Here is a 21044-nt window from a genome sequence, read left to right as displayed (position 1 = left end):
GGTAAAATGAGGACCCGGATTGTTGTTGGGGGCAATATGCTGACTCTGTAAACCGCTTAGAGAGGGCTGAAAGCCCTATGAAGCGGTATATAAGTCTAACTGCTATTGCTATTTAACATTTGCTTTTCCACTGACATGAGAGTTTATGTCAGTGAGAACCAGTGAAAAAACTGGATTTGCTTTCCCAATAGTATGTTTCTTCTTTTATCTGTTGTTTTGTATGTTTAAGCGATAGAGCAGAACTTGTTTGATTATCAAATTTGTCAAACTGGTTCTCTCCCCATTTTCATGGAAGAAAATTTCATTAAATCCAAATCCACTTAAGCATGCATAAGACTGACAAAGCTGCGTACGAACTCAAGACTATCCTTCACTTGCTGCGTTTCTTTTTTTAAACTAACCCACTAACTCAAACATTGTAACTTTTCTTCACTGGGAGCTGCTTCGGTCCTTTGATCATTTCTATTGATCTTCCTATAACTTCACCAACTCTCCCATTTGAAAGAAATGTAAAAGTAGGGATCACAAGGAATCCACACCTCTAAGAAGTTTGAAAGTCTGGAGCTGCTCTCATCCTAACTCAAGTGATAATTGTATTTGTTGAACATTATCACCCAAGGTGAAAGTCTGATTTAAAGACTGCCAAAGCAGATTTGAGGTAGCTGACAACTATTGTGAAGCTCAAAAGCTTGTACGAGTCCTTACCCTGCCCGAAAGAGAGTATAAGAAAGAAAAGTAACCTTCTAATTTAAAAATAGGACTGTTAGTTGATCTTTCTTATATTTTCTGGGAATGACAAACCAGAGCTGTGTTCTGTACTTTTTGATGGCTGACAGTGTAGCATAACAATACATTTACTTTCTTTTAAGCTAAAAAAACACAACAGCCATAAGTACCATCATGAATTGTTTGTCTTTCATTTTAAAAAGGGAGAGAATGGTAATGCATGCTGAAGTGTAATATCTCACCACAGTTTCCCTTCCACAGTAATAAATGATAAACATATCGTTGTATCTATGAATGTTAAAATAGAACTTTATAAGTCTGCACTTATACATTAGAATTACCTCACTCTGTAGCCAGACTACCTAGAAAACCCCATCTTGGTCTGATTTCCATAGGATGCCAAAACCTTTACAGACACCATCTCATTTACGAAAGAGTAAGTCAAGTGCAGACATTTAACTGAAGTGTTTAACATACACTCTTAATAAAAAGCCATTAGTGTATTGCTAATGTTCTCCACATAAATAAATTTTTATTCTGCTTTTAAACTGTCTTACTCTTTGCCTGTAATATTCAGTATGCATTTACAATCAATGACTGGAAATAAATCATGTTTATTTCATCCCCGTGACCTTTTTTTGTAGTGTGTTCCAATCGGTTGCCTTAGCTGAATAAGAGATTTTAGCATTAATCCAGCTCATTTCCCACTCCCCAAATTGCTATTCAGCTCCTGGAGCACATAGATTGCCACCCACTTTCGTCTTCTGACTTTTAAAATGAATGGAAACCTAAAATGTTATTTGTTGTGTTCCTCTTCTGCGTTAATAAGATTGTATCTATTTGTTCTAATAAATTAATCGGTGCTCAAACCATCCCATTCTCTTGGGCCTCAAAGTGGCCTTCGTTGTTACTTTTATCAATGCCATTTTGATCTACTTTGTATCAAACTTTAAGAAAGTAATTGAAGAGTACAATATTATATTACACAGCACCTTGTAGATTAAAGGTGCAACATAAATGATTTATAGTATGTCCCACACTGCTGTAATTGTCTTCCTTTTAGGCAATTTCTTTACTTGTCCTGTGGGACAAAATTGCTCTGAATGGTGAAGCACATGCCTTGAATTTCTTGGGAACTTGATTTTAACCTTTTTGCTATTTAATGTGAAGTTGGAATTGCTTAATGCTGTGGGTACACGATTTTTTTGAGTCAGTGGCTGTAATACCCCTGTAGAATGTATAATGGGACAAAAAAGATGGTTATAGGGCCAATGCAATTTAAAAAAATACCAAAATCTTATCTATTTTATTGATATGTGGATCCATTCTCTTCAGATTTATCAAAACCATATATTCAGTTGCAAGTTATTTTACTAAAAATTAATGGCAACTGAACAGTACTTTGGAGGCTACACTTAGAGGTTTATATGTTATCCCATAAACAAATTCTGTGTTTTTCACCTAACGCTAAGAAAGGGATAACTCTATATTTGCATTGATGTATTAGAACTTTTCCCAAGCAAGGTTCATCTCAACCTTTGGTCAATGGACCAAGTCTAATTGGTTAAGATGACCTTTGGGGCTTTGATTTCATAGCAAGGGGCAACATCTATCTGATTTTTGTTTAAATGGGCTTGATATTTGTATAGGAAACCACTGAAAAATTTTAATGGTTTAGATTAATATTTGGAAGTTGAAGAAATATCCAATAATAAAGCATGACATTGTTTTCAAGAGAACAAATAGGCATATCAAAACACTTTCCCCCTCCAAGTTAAAATCTAACATTTTTAAAATAAGAAAAAAAGGTAAAACATTTTCCCCAATAGATCTGTCATATCTTTAACAAAAGTAAGAATCAAGGTTTATTAGATTATGCTTCCAATGATAGAATTATGGACATTTATTAATATAGAACAAATATATATTCAGATAATGAATATAAAATTGTTCCAAAATTGTCAAAAGAGCTTGATGTGTTCCAATACTTCAAGAAGGAAGAGTACTCAGTCTTAACCACTTATAAGAGCTGTGGTGGTACAGTGGTTAGAATGCAGTACTGCAGGGTACTTCTGACTGACTGCCAGCTGCCAGCAGTTCAGCAGTTCAATTCTCACTGGCTTGACTCACATCCTTCTGAGACCAGTAAAAAAAGAACTCAGATGGTTGGGGGCAATATGCTGACTCTGTAAAACCCTTAGAGAGGCCTGTAAAGGTCTGTGAAGCAGTATATAAGTCCTATTGCTATAAACAACACACAAGAATTTTTTCTTCATCAGTCTTCATGTGTTACTTCTCTTTTTTCACTGGTCTATAAATTCTATTGAAACTTGCACCCTGTTTGCACATGTCACAGCATACAAGTGGAAGAACTTACAATTAACTTTTGCTGGCATATCTTAATGTGAGAATCGACTTAAGTACATTTTCAGCATGTTAATTCAAAGCACCTCATAGTACAAACTTACATTTCAAAGAGATTGCTGGCTTTTTTATAGACAGCTATTTGAGCCCTAAAACATAGAAACTTCTGCTCTTTTTTTGAAATTTAAAAACAAAACTAAACAGAATGAATACTGATACATCCATCAAATCATGCAAGACCCATACAAGTTTTCCTTCAGTGCTTTCATTTGCATCACACTTTTCTTTTCACTGACAAAAATTGCATCTGATGCAATTCCATTGGCTGATCTTCAGATTCATTATATGAAAATTACAAGGCTTGCTAAACATTACTTTATGACTATCCAAATTATATCAGAGGATGATAGCTTGACAGAAAAATGGTAAATGTTACTAATGTTATGGCTGACTTATAATTGAGATTGGAATCGGTAACCAAAAGAAGAATGCGTGCCTGAGCATAGGAAATGCACATTTTGACAGAAAGTAAGTAAATTTATTCCAAGTACAAGCTTGGTGGTTTCTGATTATAGAGTACGTTTGACTCCTTTGACAGAGAATGTTGAGATAGATGGAAAGGAAGCATAAGGAAGCAGAGATTAATGGCTGACATTAATGGAAAAGAAACAGGTGAAAGAGAAGGAAAGTGGAAGAAAGGAGCAATAAAGTACAAAAACAGCCATGCTAGCAATGAGAAAAAAATTATTTGAAAAAAGCAAAAGTAGACATGACATTAAATGTCTCCGTAAGCATTTAGTGTTCCCTTTTAAAATGTAAATAGCGGCTACTAGAGACCAATATTTATTGAGATTGCAGGAGATGAAGACCAACACAAACTTCAATTGATGCAGCTCAAATATTGCCTGGCAGTGCATATATTGAAATAACCTACCATCGTTCCCCCAGTTCTGGATATTGAGAGAGGAGGAGGCTTGTACTTTAGAATAGCCAATGCCCTCCGCTGGTGGCTTTCTATAAGCTTGAAAAAGCTTGAGGTATGAATTGCTACCATTGATTAGTGCTGGTATTTATTTATAGGAACCGTGGTGGTGTAGTGGTTAAGATGCAGTATTGCGGGCTAAATCTGCCCACTGCCAGCAATTCGATCCTGATCAGCTCAAGGTTGGCTCAGCCTTCCCTCCTCACAAGGACCATAAAATGAGAACCCAGATTCTTGGAGGCATTATGCTGTTTCTGTTAAGCTGCTTAGAGAATTATGTAAAGCTTCATGAAGTGGTATATAAGTCTTAAGTGCTATTGCTATTATGTATGTAATTTTGTTCCATGTGGTTTTAATTAATAAAGTTTTTTTTAAAGATTTTATTTTTATTTTTGAATAAACACAGACAAACAAAACGCAAAAAAAACACCACAAAACCATCTTCCATCACAAGTTGTAGAAAGTGTGTCAATTGGTTACAAAAATCTTTCATGCATCCCTTCCACAGTCATCACCTACAATTCATATTGTTATATGATTTAAATCAAATATATTTATATATATTACTATCATCATACCTCAACCTTCATTTAACTATAATTGTTTTTACATCCATTTATATAAAATATTCTAAAATTTTAAGAAAAACCACATAATTGCATTCCATTGACTGTTTCCATTATCATCCGGTAACATTACATCTTTATGACATGTTCTAAATTTAAAAAATGATTATATTTAATAACAAAGTTTCTAGATCTTCTTTCTTAATCACTGTTTCCAATTTATATCAAATATCCTTTTATCAAACCAGTACATATATATATATACATTATTTTTAACTAAATTTGACTTAATTTTTTATTATAAGCTTTCATACATAACAGAATTTCTAAACTTCCTTTTGTAGATACCATTTGCAATTTATATCAAATTTCCTCTTATCAAACCAATACATATGTATACATTATCATTATCAATTATTTATCTAACTATATCAATTATCACTTTATTTTTTACATAATGCTCTAAATTTAAGTAAAAAAAATTATTATACGCTTTCATATATCAATCTGTGTCTTTCCAGTAATAGTACAGTCTTATGTCTTTTGCCATTTGTGGGATTAGTCTTCTGGTTGTTTCCTTAATAAGATTTGTATGCACTTCTCTTTGCAACTTGTTGCTTGTAGCATATCTTATATAATCTCGAAACCCTCCATCTGCTTCTTTAATCACCTTATCTTTGGTTATCAATAGTGCTTCTGACAAAATTTCTCTCCTTAGATCCATCAATTCTTCTCTTTTTTCTTCTTCTATACCTTGAAATCTTGGGTAGAGCTCCTGTCCATCTATCTCCCCTTTCCATATGCCACTCTTTCCATTTCCAACACACTCAGTTCACTGATGGTATCAACAATTATCTTGTCTCTTTGTTCATTTTTCCCTTCAGTTTTTAGGACTCTAACCTCCACTTTTTCCATTTGATGAACATCTTCAATTTTCCATCAAATTTTACTGTTTTGCAATCTATGTTTTCCAATCTCTTCTCAATTTTCTCTGTTACTTCTAATAATTTTTGAATTTCAAACATAATATTTTGCATTGTTAAGGTTTTGTTTTGATGTTGTGCCATTCTTCCAACAGGTAAACACTGCCACTCTAGCATTCAAAACTTTTTGTTAGGTTTGACTCAAGTTCTTTTATAATCTTTCAAAACAAGGCTTTGTTTTCACTTCTCTCCAGCTGCCAATGAAGCTCCCAAGAGCACCTGTATCAACAACCCATGATCTTCTTCTCATCACTCTCTATAAACAAGCTGAAGAACCTTGAAGTGCAAAGTCAAAATGATCAAAGTGAAAAAAGAAAGGGCAATGTTTCCAGGTCTCAAGTCTCCAGCCTCCAAGTGGCAGTGTTACTTCCTTTCCCTGTGATATTACAACCCTCTTTGTATTCCTTTTATATCTTCTTTATATTTCAAGTTTAAAAGAAACAAAGTTCTTAAGTGAAGCAAAATAGAAAAAAACCATCCAAACCAGTATTATAAAAATAAAGAAAAAGATTTTAATCCATAGGTTAAAAAAAGAAGTAGAAGAACAAAAACTAATCAGTTTACTTTAAAAAATAGTAAATATTTGCAAAGATTCCAACCATAAAAGAAAATAATAATAATAATAATAATAATAATAATAATAATAATAATAATAAATAATAATAAAAAGATAATACACTGCTTAATTTCAGCGCTAATTTTCTTCTGTTTTCAAATTTAATTTAGCTTTAATTTTTTTGGGGGGGGGGCAGTCTCTTTTATAACAATAAGATTTCCTCACCAGATGGACACACTTTCTCGTTCCGCTTTCCTCCCGTTCCGGAGCTGTCCCAACTTCAGCAGCTTTTGGCTGCACTTCTGTTGCCAGCAAGAAGAGATTCTCTTGGAACAATCAGGGACTTTGTAGTGTCCTTGAGATCAGCAAGATGTACCTTTCCTTGTCACCATCTCTTCAGGATGGTTTAGGTCCAAAGGACCGTCCAGCAGCAAAAGTATCGACTGCGATCTCGGAGCTGCAAGATCACATGCCATGTCGTTGCGACGTCAGCTCTTGTCTCCAATTAATAAAGTTTTGATGTACTGCCTTGTATTAATAAATGTTGCACTTTAAAGTAATTTCTGATTGCACTGAAGCTGAATCCAAATTATTTCATTATCAAGGGGGGGACACCCTGTGATGCTAGAAATGTGTTATGTCAAATTAAAAAATCACAGCAATATTAGCAGAATTTTTGTATTATATTACATTATATTTAATTTTGTTGATTATAAAAAAATAGTTATGCAGTATGTCGAAAGTCACCACATACAAGAGGTACAGTGGTAAATAACTAAACAGTTTTAGTGTCAGCAGTATTTAGGATCTAGCATTAAATGTTAATCCAATTACTTTTTGGTTTTAAAAAATCTCCAAATTCTAAAAATATATATTCATAAATTCTGTTGTCTAGATGGGATTATATAGGGAATAAATCTCATTGGTACATGTGATTCAAGTGAACATTATGAAGTGCTGGTGGACTTCTAGGTAGAAAATCATGGTTTTCTTAGACAAAATGTAGTTTTTATTTATCAGATCAGATCCACTCCCTGGCTGAACAAAGGCAAGCTTCCACAACCTCGTTCTAGATATAATTTGTAGCTTTTTCAAAACATTCCCGTGGTCCTTGGATAATTATCTTCTTATTTTATATTTTAAATTTCATAATGAAGGCTTTGAAATCAAAAAGTGTTATCATCTCCATATCTCATATTATTCCTGTTTTTAATCTCAATTTTTAATGGAGAATTGGACAAATTAATGTTTATTTGTCTTATTCCCTTTGCTGTGGTGAACAACTCTTTTTTGACTCAATTCTTATTGTTGCTTTGTTATTGATTCTAAAGGTTCTTCAGAGGAACAACCATTTGCCTTAATTTATTGCACGTTTTGGCATGAAATATGTGAAAGACTTGGTGTAATCAGGAAAGTAAAGATAAACCTCCTTGTTAGGTTCTCTTACTCTCTCTATTATCAATCTTACGTTAGGTATCTTTTCTTATGTCTTTTCTGAAATCTGTTGGTGCATTTGCTGTTTTTCCATATATGCCTTTACTTTTCTTTGTGATTCTTTTTTAAAAATATTTTTTATTAAAGAATCTTGTTACACCATAAAACTGTAAGAGAAAAAAAAAGATAACAAAGTAAAACTAGTACATAGTGGAAAAATAAAACAGGAAAGGAAAGGAAATATTATAAAGAGGAAGTCTTCAGTTGTCTTGACACTGATTATTTTACTTTGTTCTCTCTTTCTAAGGTTACATTATACCTTTCTTCTTCTTTTTTAAAATAAGCTACCTTTTGTAATCTTTAAACCCATTAACCATAGGTTCATTTTTTTCTTTTTTTCAGCAAAAAGTCCATAAAGGGGTTTCCAATGACTAATAAATGCAGTTGTTGATTTTTCTCTAATCATATATGTTAATTTCGTCATTTTTGCTATTAATTCATCTTTACTAATCATTCCTCTGTTGTAAGTATTTCAGTCTTTTCATGTTTGCTCATATAATAGTCTCATAGCAATAATTACATATTAAATCTATTATACGTCTTTTCTAATTGACTGCCGTCCCTGTGATTCTAAGGCAAAATTTTGCATATTGCATTTCAGTAATACTGCAATTTCTTGTGCATTTCCCATCTTTTCTGTAGCTACATGGAGCAAAATAACCCAGAATCTCTTCTACACTATTCCTTGATATAAAGATGTTAGCATTGTAAATGCCTCTTTTGGAGCTTTAAATAGTTCAAAGGTTATTTTGATTTGGTCATCACCTCCAGGTCACATTGTGAAATTTCAGGGATATTTTTTCAATAAGGATCTTGTAGAATTCTGGAGTGTCTCATCCTTTGGCTTTCAATTATGTTGTTTCCATTATGTCCATATAGTTTTCTTCACAACATATTGTTTTCTTCCAGGTTTTGATTTGGAATTCTTTCCATTTGGTTTTTCCTGTCCTTCATTTGTTCTTTATCTTTAGTCATTCCCTTTTAACCATACTGGTGAGGGTAATAATCCCATTAGATGCTCCTGTTACTACTAGCATCACCAATGAATACAGTTGTTGAATTCTTGAATCCCTTGGAAAACTCTAAATACCAAAAGATTTTGAAGCTGGGGTTTTTTTGGTTTTTTTTGGTAGCAGTAGGACCTTGTATTTTGTCCCGCTGAAGAGGTAAATAACAACATTTGAGAGGTATAAAAATATTTCAGAAGTGCCTGCCATCTTTGAAAGTATAGATCAATTCAATAATAGCTATTTTGGTAAAATAAAAATAATAATAATAAGGATTTCCCAGTTGAATTGTAACTAAGTTTACAATGTAGGCGTTGATCCCCTGTTGCCATAGCAAGCAGAACAGTGGACAAAAGAAAAAGGAAAATAAGAAAACAGCTGTTGGTTTAAAGTAGTAGAACAGTCTTTGAGTTGCTGCTTGGTGATTACTTTAAAGAGTCTACATTACTCTTTTATGTATAAGGCAAAGCTAATGTAAACATGCTACTATAAAGGCCAGTGAGATCTCAACTTAGTTTGACTTGTAAATTAATCAGTGTTTCTTACTTCCAAGAAAGGCTACAATTGTAAGCATACTTATTTTGAAGTCAGCCCTATTGAAATAAGTGAGATACTTTTGAATAAACATGACTCTTGGGACTTACGAAGCATTCTTACAACCCAGCTTTTTAAATACATTACTTCAAAACAAGTCATAAATAGTAGATTTCAAAAGAAATTACTTCCAAGTAAATTTGCAGGTGGATACACTCTTAGGTAAATTGACCGTATGCAATTTTCATGCTCCAGTTATGGACTTGCAAATGAACTCTTTCAGAATCCAAAAGGGAGCAGATCTTTTTAGTACTGAAAAACTCAGGTGACTGGCCTTCATAGCTTAAAAAGCATTGTGCTTCGCCCCTATGGCTCTGAATTCAAGATCGCTTTATTCTGAATCAAATTCTCTTTTATTGGTCTTTGCACCTGATATACGGTTGATTTGGTTTTTTTCCAGTTGAATGCAATGTACATTGTAACGTGTTGTTGGACAAATGAGAATATACTGTTGACAAGTCTGATGGATGCAGCTGGTAGCTAGAAAAAGCAGAAGAGTTAAACTGATTGCATTTTTGCACTCAGATGCATTTTTTTCTGTTTATTGCTTTGGTCCTGCTGCTAAAAAAACAGGTTGGGTGTTTAGTAAATCTTTTTAATCAAAAAAAAAATCCCATAGACTTATGTATCATCATTGTCTATGAATACAAAGGGTGACTAAAGGAAAAAATACACTTAAAAAAACATTTTTAAGTAGTTAAGGTTGCTAACTTTTTACTCGCCAACTGTAACTGTAACACGGGATGTGGTGGCTCAGTGGCTAAGATGCCGAGCTTGTCGATCAGAGAGTTAAGCAGTTCGAATCCCTAGTTCTACGTAATGGAGTGAGCTCCTGTTACTTGTCCCAGGTTCTGCCAACCTAGCAGTTCGAAAACATATAAAAATGCAAATAGAAAAATAAGAATCACTTTTGATGGGAAAATAACAGTGCTCCATGCATCTTCGGCATTTAGTCATGCCGGCCACATAACCACAAAAATGTCTTCGGACAGCGCTGGCTTCTTGGCTTAGAAACGGAAATGAGTACTGCCCCCTAGAGTTGGGAACGACTAGCTCATTTGTGCGAGGTGAACCTTTACTGTAACTGTGCCTTTAATATTGGCAGGCACAATATTATGAGTTACTGAATTTCTACATAAAGCTGTCATTAAAAACACATGATGCTAAAACCACCAAAACAAAATATTAGCTTTTTGTTATTTCTGTTTGTCTGTGGTCAATTATCTGGGAGAATTTTATCCCAGATTTGAGGAAAAGTGATGTTCAGGTAATAAGTTGTATGAAAAACATTCAACTTTGAAATACTTTTAATTTTATAGAGTGCAAAATTTGGGAATATAGCAATGGAATAGAGAGAAGCAACCTAGAACTAAGGAAAATTTTCATAACAATGAGGACAAATACCTAGTAGAATGGAAGTTGTGGGTGCTCCATCCCTGGAGGATTTTAAAAGACTGGACTAGAAGACTTCGAATATCCCTTCCAACTCTGTTATTAAATTTGAATCAGGACTGGTAATTAGGCACTTCCATAACAGTAATATACAGGGGATTATGAGACAGCACAGTTATGGTAAGAACATTTGTTCAGAAGGATCTGTTACAGCAATGCTTTCAATTCCCTGAACTCTTCTTGCTCTTCCAATTCTTCTAGAAGATCAGTATCATTTTAGCAGAAGGTCTCCGCATCAGACCTTTGTGTTAAAACATACATACTTCTTGGCCCTCTTGAGATTGTTTAGTTTGCCTGCAAGTTTGCAGATTTATTTGCAGCGTTGTATTTATTTTTCACCCTTATGTATTCCTGACCTTACTTCATCTTTCGATACTAAAATAATCATAATTCAGTACTGAGAGGACAGAGCCTAATGAATGCGCTTTCTGAATTGTATTAACAAAGTTATTGCTTTGTTTCCATTGTCTAACAACATTGAAGAGTTTTAAGGGAATTAAGCTTTGATAGTTTGATTTTGTTTCATAATACTTAACTAATTATACATTCACCATAGTGGCTATATGTAAGGCATTTCCATTTTCAATCCAGGAAGCAATTTGTTTTTTTATGTAAAAACTTTTAATTAAAAGATGGGGAAAAATGGCTTTCAGAGGATTTGTAACTAGATTTCACATTAGGAAATGAATCCTGATCAATCAATGCAAAGCTGTTATTCGTTTCAGCAAAGTCTCTCTTCCATTTAGTAATGCCTGTGCTAAAAATTTGGATTTTTGATGTGCCAGTAGAATAATCCCAGCAGAACTACATTATCAAAAACTCAACATCTCTACGCACAGCAAATTCAAAAGTTCTGTGGAATAGCCAATCTTAACTAATAAATCTCTTTTTAACTGTCCTGAATTGGTGAAGTAAAGATATAAATACCAAAATTAAATATCAAATTAAATATCAATTTATAAATATTAAAAATAATCTTACTTTCATCTGAGTAATTACACTGTTTAAGCCTTTCTTTTTCTACCCACATTCTCTTTGTGCTTGATATATATTATATTATTGTTAGCCCTAATCAAGCCACTGCAGGATGAAAGCCTTTCATTAAAGGTCATGGATTACACAGGTAGTACTTATGTTGTAAGTCGATTTACAACAGTTCATTTAGTGACCATTCAAAGTTACAACAGCATTGGAGAAGTGACACGACTTTTTCACACAACCATTGCAGCATTCCCATGGTCATGTGATCAAAATTCAGATACTTGGAAACTGATTCATATGTATGATGGTTGCAGTATGCCAAGGACTAGTGTATTCTACCAGGGCAATCTAGAGTAAATTGTTAGATATATATTTTTTTGAGTTTGCAGTGTAGGTTGAAAGAGTGATGCCTGACCCAAAGTCACCTAGCCAACTTCTGCATCTAAGGAAGGTTTAAACCTGAGTCTTGCTATTCCTACTTTGTATTGTAATGACTACCTACACTGGCTCTAGTATACTGTGTATGTACTGTATGTATGTATGTATGTGAGTGATATGTAATTATTTGTGAAGTTCTTTATGTTTAATATCTGCTGTGAATGAATGTATGTATATTTAGTCTTTTAATCAGCACTTGAGTGAATTTGCTTAATCTGCAAGGCCATACAAGTGAATGCTTATTATTCTTTGAACTAGAAATATTTCAGGTTCTTTGTCCAGGATCTCCTATAATTGGACCAAAAAAAGAGATATTTTACTTCTAGTATAGAATTGTCGTATATTCTTTTATACTTTTCCCTATTACTTGTGATTTAGGGATAGGCTGATACCTTTTAGTATAACAGTCCCTGCCAGCTTTTCCATTATAAGTGCTTTTTGCAGCTTTGTAAGTCAGCAGTAAAATGTACTTGTCCAATTTGAAGCTTGGCATGTAACATCTTCGTTTAGAAGCTAACTTTTTCCCCCAACTGAAAATGTTCAGGAAGTAAAGAGATTAGGGTGACCCTTTATTCTCTTTGTCTAAGTGGTATTATTTACAGGAAAAAATAGTTTCCTGGTTTTTCTGAGGTCATTGTTATTCTAGAATGAAAAGTAATCATTTTTCTTATGTGGGGGCTTTTGTCCCAACCCTTTCCTTAAGAACTTCCATTGTTTTTATATGCCAATATCTTTTTTCATATACGAAATTAAATACCATAACAGTCATTTAATCCTGTTAATAAAATAACACTTGATCTACTTGGTTGGTTGATTTATTGCCATTCAATTAATACTGGTAAGATCTAACCAAATCAGTTGATGGAATATAATTAAATACAGCCATGTTTTAAACAATAAAGATGAAAATATCCACACACAAAAAACCCCAAAGAGATGTAAAAATAAATGCTGTAGACATAGCATTGAAAAAGAAAATTAACTACACGACTCTTTAATATTGATATACACTTATGCTCGAAATATGCTTGGCATTTAAAAAAATCAGTATGCTAGAAATACTAACATGTAGCAAAATATTTATTTTATCTAGCAAAATAGCTATAGCTTAGACCAGTGTTTCTCAACCTTGGCGACTTAAGTCCTGTGGACTTCAACTCCCAGAATCTGGGAGTTGAAGTCCACAGGACTTAAAGTCGCCAAGATTGAGAAACACTGGCTTAGACTTATCAATCACTTCACAGTGCTTTGTAGCCCTCTATAAGCATTTTATAGAGTCAAATTGGGATGATTTACATATTACCCCAACAATCTGGCTTCTCATTTTATCAACGTTGGCAGAATGGAAGTCAACTTTCAGACTCGAACTCCTGGCAATCAGCAGAATTAGCCTGTAATGCTACCTTCTAATATTATTGCATCATCACTCAGGCTTCTATCAACTAAATGATATTATGCAGACTTTCCAATGGGGTTTTGAAAAAGGCAGATCATTAATAAACTACCATCTGATGTAGGAACACTGGGAATAAGGATTCTGATTATTATCTTGGAGTAAGAATTTGAAATACAGAATGTAAATTTTAGGATCAGATTAGTTCATAAGGCTAGCTGTGAAATCTACTGCTACCAGGTTCATGTAGGAGGAAGATTCAGAAAATTTTTTCTGTAAATGAAAAAAGCAACCTATCCTAAGGCCCCAAATAAAAAATAATCATGGAAAAGAAATTCTGCAATATGAGATGCACTGTAGGGGAATAAAATAACTGTCTAAGAAAAGAGACACTGTGGAATCTCCTAGGTATTTCCCTCCTTTTTTTGTCTTAAAAATAAATTTTAAAAAATAAGCATGTAAGAAGAGCTTATTTGCCAATGTAAATGGCAGAAGGCCAGATGGTGATTTCATGTAGTGATGTTTCAGAAAGCATAGTGATATAATGGTGTTGCTTTAGCCCAAACAATGCTTCTGAATTATATGATTGGAATAAAAAGAGCTAAGAAGCTATTAGTATTTCTTCTTTCAAGAGAACCATCCTTCGTATATCAAATTTATCATTAGACTCCTATATTTGCCAATGCCTTGGTTAGATGGTTATTGAATACTATATAAGATAGACCTTGTCTATGTGACTACAATTGGGACCAGAATCTTGGTCATTGAGCAAAGTGAGATACCAGTCTTTATTTTCTTTGAGAACAAAAAAGAGATTTCAACTCACAGAAGGCTTTCAATTCCTCTTTGTCCACTTCACTTGGAAACTTCCTTCCAACTTCCCAATTGATGTTTTTGGGAAGCTGGCATGGAAGACTGCAAATGACGATCATGTGATCACAGGGTTCTTGGCAACATGATGGAAACAAAATTCAGGCCAAACATCCATAATATAGACATGTTACTGGCATTTTATGACAGCTGGAACTGCTATATGGCTCGTAAAGCATCCTTTCCGAGACCATCATAATTTTGAATTATTTTTAAACAACCAATCATAAGTCAAGGACTATATGTGTAACATTAGCTATAATGTTTTTTTCACATTTTTTTTTGCTTTGTGATTTGTGACCAAAATCTCTAAAAAGTACTTTTAATCAGAATGTATTGCTATGTATTTTTGTTCAATGTTAGCAACTGCATGAAATAAAATTGCAGCCTTATTTCCAAATGGATCAGTGGCAAGATTAACCAATAATTGAATTTATTAAGACACAAACATATAATTGTACAGATAGAGTATAATGAGAAGACAATCATTATAGTAATTCTGGGTCTCTATACATACATAGCTATTCCTGATAAATGGTTTGGAAATGTTTACTTAACTTTTGGGAATGGTTTTGGTTTGGAAATGGTTACTTAACTTTTAATGCAGCTCAGTGATGTATTCCACCAATATTGGAAGCAAAAGGAGGCCTGTAGTAATGTTTTTTATTTTTCTACAGGGACCAAAGCAGAGTTTCAATGAATCTATAATAACAGAACCCTGTGTGACTGGGGTAAGTTCTTGCATTTTATTGCTGCAATTCTTTCTGACACTATTATAACATTGAACAATATCAGAATATTTGTTTTAAAAATTTTCAAATTCGTTATTTTGAGGAGAAATTTCCTGTTCCAAGTTTGGGAATGCGATTCTATTCCTCATTTTTTGGTTTGACAGCCTAGCGATTTCAGCTGTCTTTATGGTCTGATTTTTGAGGTACATCTGCTCAAGTCATTTGAAATAATTTCAATTATTTTTACGTGGAGATATATGTTTAGGAGGGGTGGGTGTATTCCTGCCAGAATAGCTATTCACTTTCAACCATGGTAATGATATTTTAATTCTTAAGCAGACTGTGATTTTGTAGGTCACATGGTAATTGCCCTTGATCTGTGCAATGTAATTAGCTCATAATCGGGAAGAACATGTAATCACATGGCTCTTTGTAAGACCTTTAAACATAGCAGATCAGATTTTATGGCTGACAGAATAGTGACCTGTGAATGTAGGATGAATGACAAGAACAGTAAAATATGCCAGGAGGTGCTAATACAAAGTGACAATTGAAGGAGTTTTTTTCTTTCTTGCAGAATGCAATTGGGAAGGAAAGTGTGGCAGGAGGCTCCACCAGTCACATATCTTCTGATCATTCATCTTCTCTTCGTGTAAGCGTCAGGTCAAGCACACTTCTTTTGCTGTTGGTGATTGCACTCCCATTCTGTTGGTGCCCACGTTCAGAAGAAACCTTGTATCTGCTTTAACAAAAGGACCCATAAAAAGAAAGGAAAAGAAAAGAAAAAGAAATTGATCTGTCTATCCTCTATCCTCTTCTGTTGTTGACCGAAAATTACAGTTCTAGGAATTCAGTTGAAATGCTCTGCTAAAAAATAGGACTGGATCAATGTTGTTGTCATTATCATCATATTATATCGTTACTATTATTTTATATTTTCAAGGAAAGGTTCTTAGAAGCTTTGCATACACTAGACACGACACCCACATTCCAAACGGAGTAGGGCTTTGAACAGGCAATGTTTGAAAAGAGACGAATAATTTGCATGTGTAAACCATTCAAGGTTTATTCTTTTCTCTCTTCCTCATCCCCCCCCCACTTGTTTTAACCTGGACCAAGAAGAAATAAATCAGACTCTTAAAGTTCTAATTTTTTTGTATTTGTCACCCAGGTATTTTTTCCTTTGCCAAACCCATTAAAATGGATGGGATCTACTATACACCATCATATGGTGATTGTAGGTTTCAGTTATTTCAAGGTTACTCAGATAGAATCTGGGGACAAACCATGGTTTCTAACAACTTGGAACCATTGCCAGAATGGTTAATAATGTAATGGTATGTTTATCCCTGATACATTGGGACCCAGTTTAGAAATGTTTGAAATTGTATGTATTGAAATCCTACACCCTGGATGGACTGCATTACAAGATTTTTTTCATTGTTCCCTTTGTAGATAAGAGGCTATAGAGCAGGCAAAGAACACCCTGCATAAATTGCCTCTTGGCAGATTTGGGTCTTTTAAATTGAAAAACAGTAAGTTAAACGTATTTTGAGGTGATTGTGGATCAGGCTTTTGACATGCTATAAACGTCTTCCTGTAAGGGTTTTTTTTTTAAAATTTAACTTATTCATGTTTGGCTACCAGTATTTTGCTGTTTTAGCATTCTCTTCTATGTTTGTATATGTATGTAGTTTTGCAGTCTAAAATGAGAAGCCATTGTAAATCATAGCACTATAATACACATATTTTCTTCAAAACTTCTGCAGAAATATAAAATAATATTAAACTTTCTAATGCTATTTTTATTTTTGTGGTTATGCTAATTCAGCCTTAAGAAAGGTACTTAAAACTACATTAAGAAGAAGCAACTGTTGTGAATATTACAGTAGTGCAAAATTTGTTTATCTTTCTGAGGATATATTTTTTAAAAAAATAGAAACTTGCTTTTGTTAAAGAATTTCAACTTTAACATTGTTGACCTTTCTGTAATTATAAAATTTAATTATTTAACTGGTGAATGAGTAAAAAGTATTGAATTTTTATTATTTAAAAAAACCACCATATCTATTAATATTTACTCTTAGATAAATATAAGTATAATTTTTTGCTTTTAATTTCTTGACTCAGTACAGAAATCCATAAGCACAGGCAGAAGGCTGTAACATGTTTCCATATTTTCAGAGATGCAACCAATAAAGATGTGAACACATAGCATTCAATAGATCATAATAGTTTCCTGTATATGAAATTTTCTATCCACTTATTTTTGAACATGCAAATATATCAGCTTTGGTAAGCATTTAATCCTCTGGACAGGGGTACTTGCCCAAAAAATTACCTTGCACCGGAACCAGTACAACAATTGAATCCGATTGTTGCTAAACCAATGTTAAGAATTGATAAATGTTGTCTAAAATCCCAATAATACTGATCCAGATGTTCTCAACTTTCCATGTGGGCATTATACGCATGCGTACACAAACATACATTCTCCATAACCAAGTATTATTTAATGTGAGAAAATTATTCCTGACTTGGTACATTTTTAAATGTACCATTTTTCAATTGAAATGTACATATTGTGACCATGGCAAGATATAACTTTATGTATGCCATGTTCATGTATGTATTGAAAAATGGGCTTTGTGTGGTTCTTTCTGACATTTGTTGAAGGCATTCCATATTATGTTAAATCATTTTCTCTTGTTTAACACAATTGAGATGTTATATTATGTCAATCTCTTATAATTTGAAACCAACAGACAGACAAGGATAGAATAGACATCCTTCCATTAACTTACACAATGAATGGCAGTAAAATCTGATGCTACAGATGCAAAAATACAGTCAGGATTATCAATGGTTTGCATCTAAATGATGTAATTTGAATTGTACAGTGCTGTGCAGTTGCAACCAAGTCTACAGTTATCTTTTTTCTTTTCAATTTAAATTGGTGAGGAATGGGAAGTACGATCAAAATCTTCAGTGTTTACTTTAAAGGGTTCTATTTGAAATAGCAGTTTTGATCCAATTATTTTGAGCTTCAGTCTTATCCCTGGTTGATCTGTCAAAGATAAAAGGGATTTTATTCGAATTCTAAAATAAAGTACTCAAACTTCGGGTATCAAATAGGAACAACTTGTTTTAATAAACTTTGATGGCTTGGCAGCTTCTGAGTGAAAAAGTAGTGGCTATTGAACAGTAATGCTTAGCTCTTTATTTAATGAAGACTGGCAGAAGTCTATTTAAGAAAAAATCCATTATTAAAATTTAATTCCAAAGAATTACAGAATGTAAAGATTGGAAGGGATTTCTAAACCCAACTCCTATCTAATACAGGAAACACTACTGTACCATTATTACAGCCTGTCTTTAAATGTCTTCAGCAAAACCTCTGTTCTATTCTTGAAGAGTACATACCATTGGGAAATGTTTCCTGATGTCCAACTAAAATCTAGTTCCTTGTACTTTAAGTCCATTGTTCTGATTTATGAAAAGTTGCGCCCTGCCCTGTTTTCTACTCAAAAAGCCTTAATATATATGAAGGCAGCTAACAATACTTTCTTTTACAAGTTAAATATTCCCATTGCATCCAAACTTTCTCATAAGGTTTTTTTTCTTCACTAAGATCTTGGTTGCTCTGCTTTGGATATGCATCAGTTTAATATCCTAAAATGTGGTGCCTGAAATAGGATGCTTATATAGTATTGACATTCCGGTTTTCTCCAGATGTGCAACCTATGGTTGCATTTGGTCCCCCCCCCCTTTACATTTCTTTCCACTGTTAGCTCCTGGTCATTTTTTGATCTACAAAACTTCCATATCCTTTTTGCATGTAGTTCTATCCAGTACAGTTTCCCCACATCTTGTCCCTTTGATTTTTCGTACCCAAATGTACAACTTTTTATTGTTCCTGTTATTTCTGTACAATATTCTCATTTTTATAGATGCTCCTGAATTCTAATTCTATCTTTAAAAGATTTGATATCTTCCTGTATATGTGCATAGTATATCTGTACTGTGATTGAATTTAACAATTCCTTGTTGTATTTACAGTTTAATTTTATTGCATAGGCAATTTAAGATTATATAAAGGTGAGCATCCTATAACTAGGATTATTATTATTTTTCTTGTTATTAAGAAATTCCCCAGCTGTTCCAAGCCAACAAATTTTTAAAAAGACATGATTTTTCATTGTGAGATACAAATAAAGATATTTTTTTTAATGAACAAGGTCTAAGTCAAAGTTTAAATTTGGCTATTATAATCTTTAACATTTTATATGACTTTGTATTATTTAAGTAGCACTAAATATAAAATGGTTTGTGTCTACTGTGAAAGAATTACATGAGTTCTAATCAAAACCAGAATTATTTTTTGCTTAAGTGTGCATCGAGAAACCCACCTTATCCATTAATTAACAATCTGCATATTATCTGTGTTATTTTTTTAAATTTAAGTTCAGATAATTTTAGACTAATATAGATTAGTAATTTTAACCCTTTTGCTCCCTACAATTCTTATTTTGGACAAAATCAAAACAGGTTTAGGTTAGTAATTAACATTGTCAAAGACATGAAATAAATGGTAACTTTTACAAATTAATTTGTAGATTAGGTACGAAAGGCCCAATCCAGATCACAACCCTCTAAGTGGTAATGTGGATCAGATCCTCTGCTTTGTATGTAGAAGAATAATTTTAAAAAGAGCTGCTTTTACTTAGAACAAAGAATTGGTTCATATGCTTCTCTTGGGGGGGAAAGGAAGGAAGGAAGGAAGGAAGGAAGGAAGGAAGGAAGGAAGGAAGGAAGGAAGGAAGGAAGGAAGGAAAAGCAAAGAAAGATAAAGGAGAGGAGAATGAAAGAAAAAGAAAGAAAAAGAAAGGAAAGAAAGAAAGAAAGAAAGAAAGAAAGAGAAAGAAAGAGCACTTGGAAATAAAATTACAGTTCATATGTAGAAACATGTATTGAATGATATAAAAGTTCAGCTGTGATAATCATCATCCTAAATACAACCAATCCCAGCTTTCTTTCTTTTAAAAAATGACTTCGTCTATTAGGGTCAACAATGCTAAACAGAAAAATGGCAGATGAAGCTTTCATGCACTCTCCCTTGTGCATCCTGGACCTACTATCTCCATATTTTGGATCTTGGCCAGTATTTATATTGCTTGTTTTACTTGTGTGATTCTCTGTAATTCAAATTGAAGACTATTGATCTCATGTTTTAATTGGTATTCGATTTTAAAAGCATCATAAAATTCTTAAGTAGTTGTTTCACTAATAAATCCCTATGTATTAAAATCAAATATAGGAGTTGCTGAATGTCAGGCAGCATATAAATTTAATAAATTATTAGTTTTCAATAACAATGTCTGTACCATTAAACCCTGTAAGTTTATATTATTTCTATTTCCTTCAGTACTCTGATGCTTAGCAGTTTTTTACTATATATATGCATTTTCTCAGACATACCAGCACATTCAGTGGGGCTTATTCTCATGTGCATGGAGATAGGATTGCATCTTAAATTGCTAGTAAAAACAAGCAAACATAAAAAAAGATTAGGTTTTAACCTATTATATTTTGATAAATGCAGAGCTTTTTAAAAAGAAAATAATATGGCAATGAGAATGTCACTTAGAGCATTGACTTCATCAACAGAATCACTAGTTTGAAGTAAGTTGTTTTTCTGATATTTCTTTGGCTATTTCTGCCTACTCCAACTGCATATTAAATGCTAGGCAAGCCAAATATTTTTTCCTTGTGTTCTCATTGTGCAACACGAATTTCCAGATCTTAAGTTACTGTGAAGTTAGGATATATCAGAAACCTCCTCTTTCATTGCAAAATCCCATTTTGTGGAAGGTGAATGTATCAGCAGATTCCTCACTTCAAACATCT

The 21044-nt window shown here is 33.3% G+C and overlaps 1 protein-coding gene across 1 annotated transcript in view; it reads left to right on the top strand.

Annotated features, from left to right (window-relative positions):
* The window catches only part of GFRA1 (GDNF family receptor alpha 1), a 255798-nt gene extending 239574 nt beyond the window's left edge, over positions 1 to 16224 (top strand). The window contains exons 8-9 of the mRNA XM_014053008.2: positions 15084 to 15137; positions 15715 to 16224. Coding sequence (XP_013908483.2) covers positions 15084 to 15137; positions 15715 to 15885 — 225 coding nt within the window. The 3' untranslated portion in view covers positions 15886 to 16224. The remainder of the gene's footprint in view (positions 1 to 15083; positions 15138 to 15714) is intronic.
* The last annotated feature ends 4820 nt before the right edge of the window (positions 16225 to 21044 follow it).

Source organism: Thamnophis sirtalis, unplaced genomic scaffold (genome assembly GCF_051295495.1).
Source record: "Thamnophis sirtalis isolate CommonGarterSnake01/CBP01778 unplaced genomic scaffold, rThaSir2_p1.2 scaffold_11, whole genome shotgun sequence".
Lineage (NCBI taxonomy): Eukaryota > Metazoa > Chordata > Lepidosauria > Squamata > Natricidae > Thamnophis > Thamnophis sirtalis.
The sequence above is the reverse complement of the archived record's forward strand: the minus strand, read 5'-3'. Positions and strand labels throughout refer to the sequence as shown.